Here is a 16,340-nt window from a genome sequence, read left to right as displayed (position 1 = left end):
ACCTGTTTTTTACGAAACATGTGACAAATACAATTTTATTGATTTATTTGACACACACAGCCACAAATACTACAAACAAGCAAAATTCACGTCTGTGGAAAATGGATCAAGCTGTTCCAAAGCAATCGCGGGATTGGTCTAAACTGCAGGGACAGTTTCAGTCCTTAGCCAATAGAAAATACAGAACTTGTACAGCTGACGTGGATTCTGAAAACACGGAAGTAAAGTGTTGGTAAGTGAAAACATGCAACAGAAATTACTATTGCATAAAATTCATAACTAAATATATTATTTACAAACACCTGTCTAACCGTGCAGGTGGTATTTCATTAAATTGAGAAAGAAAAAATGTCAGTGGTGGCAACGGAGAGATATGGCTCCCTCGAGTCATGGAAATATCAGTTGAAGGATGGAGTAATGAAGAGAGAAAGAGAAGGGGGCAACGGTGGGACGACTGGAAAAACCATCATTGGCGTGTTCAAAGTGAGAATTTTTTTACATTATAATGAATTTTGATTAAGGCTCACAGAAGATAGTCTCATAACTGCTAAGGGACTGAACGTTATTTATAATAATCGTTACATGGAGAAAATCTGACATCTCTGAAATGAAAACGGTTAGCCCTCTTAAGCAAAATATATTTGACCTAAACCCTTCCTGAACGCTTGAAAAAAAACAAGTGACCCTCATCTATACCCCAAATAATAATTAAACATAAAGTGGATAACATGTTCCATGCCTACCGTTTACCCTCACTTCTTGGGACAGACAAGGGGCCTAATTTATACACCTTTCATAAGTACAAAATAATACCCCAAAATGTGCTTGCGCCACTTTTCACGCAAAAGTTGGCATTTAAAAAAGTTTAGCTTGATTGTGAGAATGTGCTCACCTCTCCGCAAACTTTAGACCATCTGCTAGTGGTTGAAATATTGTATTGCAAGTAAGCAGTGGCGATTTTAGCATGTACATCTTGGTGGGGCAAAAACAAAAATGTGGGATGCATGCCAGCAAAGCCACAACACTAAACAATACATTAATTGCACTATAACGGCGACAAACGGTGCCCACAAACGGTTAGGACCTACATAAAGCTGTCCCAACACCTTACCACTGCTACACCTGGCTTTCAGCAGTGCTTTGTTTGGCAGCGAAACAGTTCATTCAGCCTCATTTACTGCCTTTAAAAAAAACATAGCTGATATGGCTGACTTGCTTAAACAATTGAGATGTACAAGCTATGGCATAAGGGGACGACAAGTTGATAAGAGGCAATCTGTAATTTCGATTAAGACATTAATGAGCGACGATGGACGTGGCTAATATAACTATTTGTTCAGCACTTTTGAAATGTACAGTGGAGGAAAAAAGTATTTTATCCCCTGCTGATTTTGTACATTTGCCCAATTACAAAGAAATGATCAGTCTATAATTTTAATAGTAGGTTTATTTGAACAGTGAGAGACAGAATAACAACAACAAAATCCAGAAAAATGCATGTCAAAAATGTTATAAAATGATTTGCATTTTAATGAGGGAAATAAGTATTTGACCCCTCTGCAAAACATTACTTAGTACTTGGTGGCAAAACCCTTGTTGGCAATCAGAGGTCAGACGTTTCTTGTAGTTGGCCACCAGGTTTGCACACATCTCAGGAGGGATTTTGTCCCACTCTTCTTTGCAGATCTTCTCCAAGTCATTAAGTTTCGAGGCTGACGTTTGGCAACTCGAACCTTCAGCTCCCTCCACAGATTTTCTATGGGATTAAGGTCTGGAGATTGGCTAGGCCACTCCAGGACCTTAATGTGCTTCTTCTTGAGCCACTCCTTTGTTGCCTTGGCCGTGTGTTTTGGGTCATTGTCATGCTGGAATACCCATCCACGACCCATTTTCAATACCCTGGCTGAGGGAAGGAGGTTCTCACCCAATATTTGACGGTACATGGCCCCGTCCATCGTCCCTTTGATGCGGTGAAGTTGTCCTGTCCCCTTAGCAGAAAAACACCCCCAAAGCATAATGTTTCCACCTCCATGTTTGACGGTGGAGATGGTGTTTTTGGGGTCATAGGCAGCATTCCTCCTCCTCCAAACACGGCGAGTTGAGTTGATGCCAAAGAGCTCAATTTTGGTCTCATCTGACCACAACACTTCACCAGTTGTCCTCTGAGTCATTCAGATGTTCATTGGCAAACTTCAGACGGGCATGTATATGTATTCCTGAGCAGGGGGATCTTGCGGGCGCTGCAGGATTTCAGTCCTTCACGGCGTAGTGTGTTACCAATTGTTTTCTTGGTGACTATGGTCCCAGCTGCCTTGAGATCATTGACAAGATCCTCCTGTGTAGTTCTGGGCTGATTCCTCACTGTTCTCATGATCATTGCAACTCCACGAGGTGAGATCTTGCATGGAGCCCCAGGCCGAGGGATATTGACAGTTCTTTTGTGTTTCTTCCATTTGCGAATAATCGCACCAAATGTTGTCACCTTCTCACCAAGCTGCTTGGCAATGGTCTTGTAGCCCATTCCAGCCTTGTGTAGGTCTACAATCTTGTCCCTGACATCCTTGGAGAGCTCTTTGCTCTTGGCCATAGTGGAGAGTTTGGAATCTGATTGATTGATTGCTTCTGTGGACAGGTGTCTTTTATACAGGTAACAAACTGAGATTAGGAACACTTCCTTTAAGAGTGTGCTCCTAATCTCAGCTCGTTACCTGTATAAAAGACACCTGGGAGCCAGAAATCTTTCTGATTGAGAGGGGGTCAAATACTTATTTCCCTCATTAAAATGCAAATCAATTTATAACATTTCTGACATGTGTTTTTCTGGATATTTTTGTTGTTATTCTGTCTCTCACTGTTCAAATAAACCTACCATTAAAATTATAGACTGATCCTTTCTTTGTCAGTGGGCAAATGTTCAAAATCAGCAGGGGATCAAATACATTTTTCCCCCACTGTACAGCGACAGAATTCAGAACATGGGCCGTTCTTACAGTGTACTCCCTGTACAACAAGTCAGAACCGTAGGATAAATAAAGGGGACATATAAACCAGACAATGAAAGCTCTTGCAATATTCAATGATTACATTTCTCTAAAACAGGTTAAAAGCTACATGTGCACCACCAAGTTAGAACAGTAGGCGAAATTAAGAGGTGAAAATAGACCAAATTATTAGGGTGAGGCACATTGAACGCCGTTTGGGTCTTTGCGTGTCAAAAAAGATACACGTCATAACACTATTCGACGCATTAAATACGCTTTTAATTTGACATGTCAAATAACAGAATTCTATTGTAGAATGTTGTGTGTGCTGAATTTGCACAACCCAGGTGCCACCACTACTATCAGTAGCACTGTCAAAGCTGTGAAAAAAAAGTGGGCAAACAAGCACACACCGGCCACGAACGACATGGGCTACTAACAGCATACTACACAACATACACTTAGCATTACTTTCTTAGCTACAGTATACATATCTCCCTTGCATATTACATCATTTATGCAGCAGCATACAATACATTTTTGGACTCACCTTGTGAAGGTGGCACGGTGGTCCTTTGGGGGCGCATTTTGTCAACAAACTTTGTCATCAAAGTCTGCCATTCTCTGGATTACTGTTGGGAACTCGGGAAGAAAACACACAGCCACTCCATTGAATAGAAGGCTAATGTTAGTGGTTGCTTTGCAGTGCTTGCAGTTAGCCACTGACTCCTTCCAAACAACTCATTGGTGAATTTGCAATTTCCAACTTGTTGTGTAATCTTTTAAGTCCAATGGCCGATGAGCACCGATACGTTTTATCTATAATTTCTCTTCATATGACAAGGATTAAAAAGGATTTGCCAGTAGATTGTCGACTTGTTCTTTTGGCTCAGCCCCACCTGCCCTGAATGACGGGTCGCTACTGCATGTAAGTATTTTGTGCAAATGGGGGATATGATGAAAAGCTTAAATAAAAAAAAATAAAAAAACAGGAAAACATATGAACCATTTACCATTAGTGAGAAGAATGAAAATCTATGTGTTTTATATTTAGAATCGAAAATAATTAGACATAGGAATCTTTTTCCCTTTTTTAGGCACTATATTTGCAGAATATATTCCTCACTTTTTCTGGCTGTGATTGGTTCATATTCTCAAAGGAGCCATACAACAAATTACCATCCACATCTCTCATTTAATTGGACCTAGTAGCCTAGTAAATAGATAGGCTATATGTATTTCAAGTTTTGCAAAATCATAGGCAGCGCGGTTTATAATACCGGTATACAGTTGAATTTAACAGCTGATCTTTTACATTGAAGTAGGCATATGTATGGCGTTTCAATTTGTATTCTCATGTGCATAAGTAGCCTACTGTGAAATGCTTTTCTAGCAGTAATAAATATCAGTAGTACTATAAAACATAAATTAAAAAGTCAAGTAAAACAAAAACACAGGAGAAATAGAACTGTACCTACTGTAAGTACTGTAATTGCATTTTTTTGTGGCCTGCCCTACTATGTTTCAGAATTTGCGGGTTGTCCATCATTTAGGTTGGGGGAAAAGTCTACTTAAAACATTGTCGAATTAAAATGTTTTGCTGACAGGTCCACGAAAATGTGCCATTGTTTTCTCGTTCAGAAACTGCCAGTTATTTTCCAGATACAGCATAAATGACTGCTGACACATTAAATAGGGCAGTAGTTTAGGTAAAATATTTGACAGTATGTGTAGGCTACACTATTGCTGTGCGATAGGAGCGCAACATCCTTGCCTATTTAATCTCAGAGCCTATACCAAGGCAGGGCATAGAAACCCAATAATCTATTGATAAACTAAATATTTGCATGCCGAGGCCTAATGCCAGTAGTTCCAAATTATACAGCAAATAAAGGGTGTTATTGTCACCATAAAAGGTGAATGGAGAGTGTTATTGTCACCATAAAAGGTGAATGGAGGGTGTTATTGTCACCATAAAAGGTGAATGGAGGGTGTTATTGTCACCATAAAAGGTGAATGGAGGGTGTTATTGTCACCATAGAAGGTGAATGGAGGGTGTTTTTGTCACCATAAAAGGTGAATGGAGGGTGTTTTTGTCACCATAAAAGGTGAATGTAGGGTGTTATTGTCACCATAGAAGGTGAATGGAGGGTGTTATTGTCACCATAAAAGGTGAAGGGAGGGTGTTATTGTCACCATAAAAGGTGAATGGAGGGTGTTATTGTCACCATAAAAGGTGAATGGAGGGTGTTATTGTCACCATAAAAGGTGAGTGGAGGGTGTTATTGTCACCATAAAAGGTGAGTGGAGGGTGTTATTGTCACCATAAAAGGTGAATGGAGGGTGTTATTGTCACCATAAAAGGTGAATGGAGGGTGTTATTGTCACCATAAAAGGTGAATGGAGGGTGTTATTGTCACCATAAAAGGTGAATGGAGGGTGTTATTGTCACCATAAAAGGTGAGTGGAGGGTGTTATTGTCACCATAAAAGGTGAGTGGAGGGTGTTATTGTCACCATAAAAGGTGAGTGGAGGGTGTTATTGTCACCATAAAAGGTGAATGGAGGGTGTTATTGTCACCATAAAAGGTGAATGGAGGGTGTTATTGTCACCATAAAAGGTGAATGTAGGGTGTTTTCCAGGCTGAGTTGTAATGCTTGTTCACACCAGTGGAGGCTGGTGGGAGGAGCTATAGTAGGACGAGCTCATTGTAATAGCTGGAATGTAATTGATGGAACAGAGTCAAACGTGGTTTCCATGTGTTTGATACATTCCATGTATTTCATTCCAGCCATTACAATGAGTCTGTCCTCCTATAGCTCCTTCTCATATTCACCCTCTCCTTCTTAACCTAAACAGAACATAGGCTAGTCGGCGCGCAATCCAAAAAAATCTGAAGAAGCCTTTGACTCTCCTGAACTACCACCGTAGGCCTACACAGCACAGCCATTGGTTAGGCATTGGTCAGCAAGAGCAGAGCAGGCTGGGGCTCAGGGTTGGAATATCCATTGCAGTGTGTAATGCTGCCTAGTTTTATTTACCCCATCCCAACAGCTATCTTAAAAATATAACTTTGCTCTGTGCTTCTCCTAGCATGCACATATAGGCTATGGATCATTTGATTGAGACCACACTAAATAGCCTATAAGCACACTTGATATTGCGTGCCCAAGGGAGAATCAGAGATGAGGGGAGGCATCGGGCACACATCGATATATAGCCTAGTAAGCAACTAATTCTAAAACACTGAGAAATATAGAAATGTCATCAATTACATGACCCTCCCCTGGACTATATTTAAAAAATACTAAACCTTCCCCTTGACTGAAATTGAAAAAGCATGACCCTCCCTCATTTTCCTCCAGGTACCCATACTGTACATTTCAATCTGTCCCTAAACCCCCCCCCCACTCTCTCTCTCATGTCTCATCTGCTCTTGTTAGAGTGTCTTCTTGCCTCAGGGGTATCCAGAGAGTGTCAGTGGCGATTACCTGCAGTATCAATTTTGGGATACTCTTCAGGTAGGTCTGTGTGAGAAAGACATAGGATGTTGTTGTTTTGTGGATATGTGTGCCATTATTTTGAAATGTCAAATTTATTGGTACATTTTAACACTCTGTTGCACTCCCTCCCTCTCCCTTTCTCTCTCTCACACACACACACACACACACACACACACACACACACACACACACACACACACACACACACACACACACACACAGGCCTTCTCCAGTTCTCTTTCAGGTACTCTTGCCACCCAGGCCTCTTTAAGGGGTGTTGGTGTTGGAAACCAAGAGGCAACAGTTGCTGCTGCAACAATTACCTGGTTGTTACGAGGTTAGTGTAATGACTGTTTTAAGACCATTGTCTTCTTTCCTGTTAAGGGGTTTTATAAAAAAAAACTATCTACATTTTAGATGGCACAGGCATGCTGGGAAGAATCCTATTTGCCTGGCTTAAAGGGTGAGTTTTGATTTGTTTTGTAATCTACTATTAGTAATTTTCAATATTGTTTTTCAAATTTTGTCTTTCTCTGTGTTTTAGGAATAAACTGGACTCTGAGGCCAAAAAATGGAGGTAGGGATGTCAAGCATCAATAAAGTGAGTGTGTTCATTGTGTGTTATGGAATTATTGGGTATGTCAATGCTTGTGCTGTATTCCTTAGGCTTGTTGCTGATGTTCTCAATGATATCGCCATGTTCATGGAAATACTGGCTCCTAACTTCCCAACATGCTTCACTCTAATTGTGTGCTCTGCTGGAATATTCAAGGTAAACCTGAATAACATATTCTCACTAGCATTGATTTTGCAGATAGCAACCAGCTATTTTGAAGGTTTTACTTGCAATGTTCCTAATATGTGGTTATTTTACCTACTTTGGTTGAATGCACTGATTGTAATTAGCTCTGAATAAGAGTGTCTGCTAAATGTAAATGTACACTGTTCGATATCTCTCTCTCTGTGTTTGTCAGTCCATTGTCGGGGTTGCAGGTGGGGCCACCAGAGCTGCTTTGACTCTTCACCAAGCTCGCAGAGACAACATGGCGGACATCTCTGCCAAAGATGGCAGCCAGGTGCTCCATACATATTTCTCTACTTGATGATACTGTAAAATACTGTAACTAACCCATGGCTTTTACTGTCCTGTCTTGTACGGCTGCTTTAAGATGAGGATCTTATTGTAATTCATGTGTTCTTTACAGGAGACTTTAGTGAATCTGGCTGGACTGCTAGTCAGTCTGATCCTTATTCCTCTTGTCACTGACAATCCACTGTGAGTCCTCTATTGCACTGCTTACACTGGCACTGTATGAGATAGGACATGACAGCTCTATATAGCTAACCTATTGGTTATTCGATGGAGATTGATCTGTTTTCCATCCCTTCTCATCTCCTCAGGCTGACGTTCGTCCTCTTCTTCCTTTTCACCATCCTCCACCTTTTTGCAAATTACAAAGCAGTGCGTTCGGTTGTCATGGAGACACTCAACGAAGCTCGGCTTGCTATTGTGCTCCACCAATACCTTAGAGATGGACGGGTCCTCGCTCCACTAGAGGCCAATCATAAAGAGCCTGTATTCTTGGGTATGGCTGACATTCAGTGAATAATAAACAATGAAATGGCTTGTTGATCATTATGGCTATCAACTATCAATGGCTTTAACATACTTTTCTGCTGTTTATTTTTTTAGAGTTCAGGAGGACAGTGCCAATCAAACTGGGAGTGAGGCTAGGGGAACTTGTTTATACGTAAGTTGGTGTCTGCCTGTTTGGTGTGAAAGTGAAGTGTGCTCAGATTTGGATTTATATCATGCTCAATGATATAATTTCTTTCATTTTGTAGGTCAGAGGACCTTAATTTGGCCATGAAAAACAACCACAAGCCCTTCCTTATTGGAGTCAAACGTGGTGTGTATAACATCTTTCAGTAATCCAACACCAACTGCTGTACTCAGTTGTCACGCGGGTTGTTTCTAGATGGATGTACATTCATCATGTCATTTTAATAGATGGTGTATGTCATGTGAGTGTTATTGAATGTGCTATTTCTCTCCCTTAGGCTCGGTGTGTGTTTGTTTGGGACCAGATGCATCTGTATGTGATGAGATCAGGGCTGTGTGCCAAGCAGTGTGCCTCTGCGCTGTGTTACACCCTGTCTCGCCACTAGAGGGGGCTCTCAAACAACTCTCAATGTCACACAGCAACAGTGAGCCTTTAATGATCATCTTTACATGACAGTTTAAACCAATGTCTGTCAATGCTGTGTTATAACTCTGTTATCACTTTTTCCTCTATGTTATCCCTTTTTCCTTTCCCTCAAGATCATTGGGAGCTGGTGCATGAGAGTCATAAACTTATGGACCAAATTTTTCAGCCATTCCTCAAAGGTAAGCTCAGTGTAACAAGGTATGCTCAGTCAGTAGCTGTTTACTCCCACCGTGTATGTTGGGATGTTGTCAGTGGCGTCCGTTCAGCTAAACCTAGGGTATGCCCCTCCCCCCAAGGAATTGTTTGGAAGTTGAAACTCATTTACTGCATTTGTACACAGTTTAAAAACTATACTGCTCAAAAAAATAAAGGGAACACTAAAATAACACATCCTAGATCTGAATGAATGAAATAATCTTATTAAATACTTTTTTCTTTACATAGTTCAATGTGCTGACAACAAAATCACACAAAAATAATCAATGGAAATCCAATTGATCAACCCATGGAGGTCTGGATTTGGAGTCACACTCAAAATTAAAGTGGAAAACCACACTACAGGCTGATCCAACTTTGAGGTAATGTCCTTAAAACAAGTCAAAATGAGGCTCAGTAGTGTGTGTGGCCTCCACGTGCCTGTATGACCTCCCTACAATGCCTGGGCATGCTCCTGATGAGGTGGCGGATGGTCTCCTGAGGGATCTCCTCCCAGACCTGGACTAAAGCATCCGCCAACTCCTGGACAGTCTGTGGTGCAACGTGGCGTTGGTGGATGGAGCGAGACATGATGTCCCAGATGTGCTCAATTGGATTCAGGTCTGGGGAACGGGCGGGCCAGTCAATAGCATCAATGCCTTCCTCTTGCAGGAACTGCTGACACACTCCAGCCACATGAGGTCTAGCATTATCTTGCATTAGGAGGAACCCAAGGCCAACCGCACCAGCATATGGTCTCACAAGGGGTCTGAGGATCTCATCTCGGTACCTAATGGCAGTCAGGCTACCTCTGGTGAGCACATGGAAGGCTGTGCGGCCCCCCAAAGAAATGCCACCCCACACCATGACTGACCCACCGCCAAACCGGTCATGCTGGAGGATGTTGCAGGCAGCAGAACGTTCTCCACGGCGTCTCCAGACTCTGTCACGTCTGTCACATGTGCTCAGTGTGAACCTGCTTCATCTGTGAAGAGCACAGGGCGCCAGTGGCGAATTTGCCAATCTTGGTGTTCTCTGGCAAATGCCAAATGTCCTGCACGGTGTTGGGCTGTAAGCATAACCCCCACCTGTGGACGTCGGGCCCTCATACCACCCTCATGGAGTCTGTTTCTGACCGTTTCAGCAGACACATGCACATTTGTGGCCTGCTGGAGGTCATTTTGCAGGGCTCTGGCAGTGCTCCTCCTGCTCCTCTTTGCACAAAGGCGGAGGTAGTGGTCCTGCTGCTGGGTTGTTGCCCTCCTACGGCCTCCTCCACGTCTCCTGATGTACTGGCCTGTCTCCTGGTAGCGCCTCCATGCTCTGGACACTACGCTGACAGACACAGCAAACCTTCTTGCCACAGCTCGCATTGATGTGCCATCCTGGATGAGCTGCACTACCTGAGCCACTTGTGTGGGTTGTAGACTCCGTCTCATGCTACCACTAGAGTGAAAGCACCGCCAGCATTCAAAAGTGACCAAAACATCAGCCAGTAAGCATAAGAACTGAGAAGTGGTCTGTGGTCACCACCTGCCAAACCACTCCTTTATTGGGGGTGTCTTGCTAATTGCCTATAATTTCCACCTGTTGTCTATTCCATTTGCACAACAGCATGTGAAATGTATTGTCAATCAGTGTTGCTTCCTAAGTGGACAGTTTGATTTCACAGAAGTGTGATTGACTTGGAGTTACATTGTGTTGTTTAAGTGTTCCCTTTATTTTTTTGAGCAGTGTATAAAATACTATTTGGAGAACAGCAAAAACCAATAAATATGATCCCAGACATTAATTATCACCTCAATAATGGGTTTAAAGGTCTGTGGAATGGTGTGTAAAATGTCAACCACTACTCAACTTCATTAATTGACTCATTTACTTGTGGAACAGCACATACAGTGAACATGAAATAGATGCATAATACAGGCTATCAAATCACAAGGACGATTTTCAAAAGCCGATATCAATTTTCTTCTATTTTATTATTATTATTTTGTATTATCCCAGGCCCCGTCCCCTCAGGAGGGCTTTTGGTAGGCCGTCATTGTAAATAAGAATTTGTTCTTAAGACTTGCCTAGTATAATAAAGGTTAAATAAATAAAATAAAAATAAATGTGAGTATCTGGTGCATAAAACAGTTGGCCGCGAATGCAAACTATACCACATAAATCATAAACATGCTTTGAAATAAAAGGCATAGGCCTACACAAAATGACTTACTTAGGCCGACAAGGACGCATGACTCGACCAAAGAATGTCCAAAATCACGAAATACAAATGGAAAATCTACACATGCCTTTTTAAAAGGGAGCTAAGGCCCCTTTACATGTCACCTTATCAAACCATAGAGATAGATAGAAGTTTCATATTTTATATGTGCCATTGTAGCGTATATGAGCAGCGTCATTGAGGCAATCTCCAGTTTGAAGTAGTCAATTTTCTTCTTCACTATTGGCTGATCCCTCCTGATGACCCGGTTGGACATGACTCGAACACGGTCACCAGGAGGGCTCAGCCAATGAAGTTGGAAGTCCCATCCAGTTGACTACATTAAAATGGTGGAAGCCCTCATGGCCCTGCTCATGCTAAAATGGCCTTTTGGCCACTAGAGGACTCTATCATTCTCTGTGTCAAACCTATATATTTCCAGTAGTTACATTTTCTCTTATTGCGCTGCATAATGTGTACGCCAAGCTCATTTGATAATTTCTGCATTATTCACCAGGGAAGGAAAATATTCAACGAATATTGAGGCATTTTTACCCTCTTTCTTTCTAACTGTCCTTGTTCTGTATGTCTTGTTTTGTAATATTTGTTTTGTACCTAGAACTCTGGGTCTTGTTGTTTCTGTCTGCTCTTTTATGTTTAGATAAGAATTGCATACTTGTCTTTTATACCTATACACAATTCTTGTGTGTGTTCAATAAAAAATATTTGAACGAATATTGAGGCATTTTATCAACAAGGTGCCTCAGAGTATTTAAACATTCTATTAACCAACGAGTTGGCTCTGAGAATATTTATGTAAACTCAGCAAAAAAAGAAACGTCCCTTTTTCAGGACCCTGTCTTTCAAAGATAATTCGTAAAAATCCAAATAACTTCACAGATCTTCATTGTAAAGGGTTTCAACACTGTTTCCCATGCTTGTTCAATGAGCCATAAACAATTAATGAACATGCACTTGTGGAACGGTCGTTAAGACACTAACAGCTTACAGGCGGTAGGCAATTAAGGTCACAGTTATGAAAACTTAGGACACTAAAGAGGCCTTTCTACTGACTCTGAAAAACACCAAAAGAAAGATTCCCAGGGTCCCTGCTCATCTGCGTGAACATGCCTTAGGCATGCTGCAAGGAGGCATGAGGACTGTAGATGTGGCCAGGGCAATAAATTGCAATGTCCGTACTGTGAGACGCCTAAGACAGCGCTACAGGGAGACAGGACAGACAGCTGATCGTCCTCGCAGTGGCAGACCACGTGTAACAACACCTGTACAGGATTGGTACATCTGAACATCACACCTGTGGGACAGGTACAGGATGGCAACAACTGCCCGAGTTACACCAGGAACGTACAATCCCTCCATCAGTGCTCAGACTGTCTGCAATAGGCTGAGAGAGGCTGGACTGAGGGCTTGTAGGCCTGTTGTAAGGCAGGTCCTCACCAGACATCACCGGCAACAACGTCGCCTATGGGCACAAACCCACCGTCGCTGGACCAGAAAGGACTGGCTAAAAGTGCTCTTCACTGACGAGTCGTGGTTTTGTGTCACCAGGGGTGATGGTCAGATTCGCGTTTATCGTCGAAGGAATGAGCGTGACACCGAGGCCTGTACTCTGGAGCGGGATCGATTTGGAGGTGGAGGGTCCGTCATGGTCTGGGGTGGTGTGTCACAGCATCATCAGACTGAGCTTGTTGTCATTGCAGGCAATCTCAGCGCTGTGCGTTACAGGGAAGACATCCTCCTCCCTCATGTGGTACCCTTCCTGCAGGCTCATCCTGACATGACCCTCCAGCATGACAATGGCACCACGCACAGAACTAGCAGTATGGCTGATTTCCTGCAAGACAGGAATGTCAGTGTTCTGTCATGGTCAGCGAAGAGCCCGGATCTCAATCTTGGACCTGTTGGATCGGAGGGTGAGGGCTAGGGCCATTCCCCCCAGAAATGTCCATGAACTTGCTTGTGCCTTGGTGGAAGAGTGGGGTAACATCTCACAGCAAGAACTGGCAAATCTGGTGCAGTCCATGAGGAGATGCACTGCAGTACTTAATGCAGCTGGTGGCCACACCAGATACGGACTGTTACTTTTGATTTTGACCCCCCCCCCCCCCCGTTCAGGGACACATTATTCAATTTCTGTTTGTCACATGTCTGTGGAACTTGTTCAGTTTATGTCTCAGTTGTTGAATCTTATGTCCATACAAATATTTACACATGTTGTTTGCTGAAAATAAACGCAGTTGATAGTGAGACGTTTCTTTTTTTGCTGAGTTCAGTAAACCAACGAAGGGGCGGCTCGCTCCATTTGTTCCCCGGGCCAGCTTGTCTCCATCTGATTGTAATGTGTTGCATACACAGAAGTTGCACTATCAGGGTGCTCATTATATTTTAAAAAGTGCTACATCCACACTATAGCTAAATAACTTTTGCAAGCAAGATTGTTAGAATATCTCATTTTAATTCAGGAAGCTGGACAAGCAAGACTGATAGTGAATGGTGGAAATGCATTATACCAGAGGCAGGTAGGCTACAGGTAGGGATTAAGGATGCAGGCAGAGGATGACGATGATGAAGTAAGCCTACAGCAAGAAGTTGAAAAAAGTTAGCCCAACTAAGTAATCATGAATGATTTGCATTATCTCAATAATCATTCTGTCACTGCATGACAATGCCCATTTGTTATAGCCTACAATTGTTTGTTTTTAAGGCCAAAAACAGGAAACCAAACTTGCTCTAGCCTACTGGGTGAATGAATAAAAATATAAATTAGCTCTACAGCTTTCACAACCCATATTCTAATGGCAATAAATGCTTTTGGTTTCGAACGGCCACCAAAAAGGAGGGCTCCCCCACCTCCCAATTAAATGATCACCTGGCTATCAAATAAGACAGTTCAAATGCCGACATCAAATTCAAAGCATTCAGCACACTGCCTAAATTGCTGTCCAGCAAAGCAGACTGGCACTGTCCCTGCTTTCTAAAAGTGAGCGAAAAGATAAGAGTTTACTCAGGCCGTTAACCATTGAAGAAAAAACGGTCACGGTTCCTGCCTGTATAAGTGGGCGTTTCCTCTCTCGCGTGAGCAGGCTTTACCCATGTGAGCTTTCTGTTCCTCCATAATATCTGGCATGCTCACGCAAGAGAAGGAACAGCTGTCTGGTCTACTTATTGTCCGCTCCCGCCCCGTTGGGGGCAATAAGTAGACCAGAGTGGCCCCGCCCCAATCAGAAAAAAATTGGGAGTAGGGTGTCTCGATTTCTCTACTCTCTCCGAGGCGGCAGGGTGGCAGCCGCTCTCCGAGCGATGCTCCACTTGGTCCTAAAGCCAGCCTTCAATATGCTAAACAGCTGTTGCATTTTAAATCGGGATTGGAATGATTTGAGCCTAATTTACATTTTTGGTCTTGAGCACCATACCCAACTGACTCCCCTGGATGTTGTCACACTGGTAAGTCACCATTGTTTGTGCTTCATCTCTTCTAGGTCTGGAGGTAGCTGGATGGCAGACCAGTCGAACCCTACTGGACTGGAATGAATGGAGGGTGGAGTGGAAGAAGAAGAGCAGTTAAAGGAGTGTCAGGGTCTCTGGAGAGCAGCAACTGCAAGGAAATAGGCTGAGCTCTCTTTCAAACATTCATTGTGAGATGCTCAAAGATTAATATGCTCAGATTCAATTAAAGGTTTTTGTCCTTTTTTGGTACATTTTATACAAACAACTTCAGAATAAACTTGACCATAACTTTAACCATCTGTTATGTCCAGTGTGATATTACCAGCCCCTGAAAGTAAGCCTCTGACTAGCCTGATACATCATCCAGTGATAGCCAGCTAGCTAGTCACAGTCTGACATAATGCAATACAATAAATCTTTGGAAATGGTTCTCTCAGGACCTCTGGAAACCAGAATATTGAATAATATTACATTTGAACTTAGTCTGCCCATTTGTCTGGGGGATTGGTCCTTTTGAGACAAAATATTAAAAGGAATGTACTGTATGTACTGGCTCCCGAGTGGCTCAGCGGTCTAAGGCACTGCATCTCAGTGCAAGAAGCGTCACTACAGTCCCTGGTTCGAATCTGGCCGTGATTGGGAATCCCATATGGCGGTGCACAATTGTCCCAGTGTTATCCGGGTTTGGCTGGGGTAGGCCATCCATTGTAAATAAGAATTTGTTCTTAACTGACTTGCCTTGTTAAATAAAGGTTAAAAATAAATTATATTAAATCAGACTTTCCAAACGTGGGTCCCAATTCTCTGCTTGCCTCATGTCAAAATAAAAGTCAGTGACAAGTGATCGCTTCCCACTTGGCACACCATGACATTTCCACGTGGATAATTGGGTAATAGTTGGTTGAGATCTTGATCAATGAGATTCCGACCTATATTCACCCACTCAAAAAGACAGCCAAAAGATATGCTGTGATTTTAAATGGTTATTTTTAGAAATATCTGATTTAGATAATTATTCACACTCAGAGCAATACTTTGTAGAAGCACCTTTGGCGTCGATTACAATTTTGAGTCGTCTTGGGTGTATCTGTATCAGCATTGCACATTTGGATTTGGGGATTTTTTTCCCATTCTTCCCTGCAGATTTTCTCAAGCTCTGTTAAATTAGATGGGGAGCGGCGGGGAACAGTAATTCTAAAGAATTTCCACAAAATTAATGGGATTCAAGGCTGGATTTCAGCTGGGCCACTCAAGGACTTTCACATTCTTGTTCTGAAGCCATTCCAGCATTGCTTTGGCTGTATGCTTGGGGTCACTGTCCTGTTAGACTGGGGCCGTGACCAAGTTAAGGTCATTTACATTCTGAAGTATGTTCTCATCAAGGATTTTCTGTGTCCTTGCTGCTGAAAAGCATCCCCATAGCATGATGCTGCCACCACCATGCTTCACGGTAGGGATGGTGTTCGACAGGTGATGGGCTGTGTGTGCCTGGTTTTCTCCAGACGTAGCCTTATGATCTGAGTCTTTCACATGCATTTTTGCTAACTCCAGGCGTGCTGTCATGTGCCTTTTTCTCAGGTGTGACTTCCATCTGGTTATTCTCCTATAAAACCCAGATTGGTGAAGTGCTGTAAAGACTGTTGTCCTTCTGGCAGGTTCTTCCATCTCAGCCAAGGAACTCTGTAGTTCTGTCAGAGTGGGCATTTGGTTCTTGGTCACCTCGCCCAGTTGCTCAGTTTGGTCGGACAGCCAGCTCTATGCAGAGTCTGGGTAG

General features: G+C 42.7%; 1 protein-coding gene across 1 annotated transcript; it reads left to right on the top strand.

Annotated features, from left to right (window-relative positions):
- The first annotated feature begins 40 nt into the window (after positions 1-40).
- On the top strand, positions 41-14,860 carry rusf1 (RUS family member 1). The gene is made up of 15 exons (XM_029768620.1): positions 41-232; positions 319-483; positions 6,425-6,502; positions 6,707-6,821; positions 6,902-6,947; positions 7,029-7,061; positions 7,151-7,256; positions 7,459-7,560; positions 7,690-7,760; positions 7,886-8,070; positions 8,178-8,235; positions 8,330-8,394; positions 8,546-8,692; positions 8,808-8,873; positions 14,599-14,860. Exons 2-15 carry the CDS (start codon positions 349-351, stop codon positions 14,682-14,684), a joined length of 1,293 nt encoding a protein of 430 aa, XP_029624480.1. The 5' UTR covers positions 41-232; positions 319-348; the 3' UTR covers positions 14,685-14,860.
- The last annotated feature ends 1,480 nt before the right edge of the window (positions 14,861-16,340 follow it).

This window comes from Salmo trutta, chromosome 1 (assembly GCF_901001165.1).
Source record: "Salmo trutta chromosome 1, fSalTru1.1, whole genome shotgun sequence".
Classification (NCBI taxonomy): Eukaryota; Metazoa; Chordata; class Actinopteri; order Salmoniformes; family Salmonidae; genus Salmo; species Salmo trutta.
Note: the sequence above shows the minus strand (reverse complement) of the source record. Positions and strands in the feature narration are given on the sequence as shown.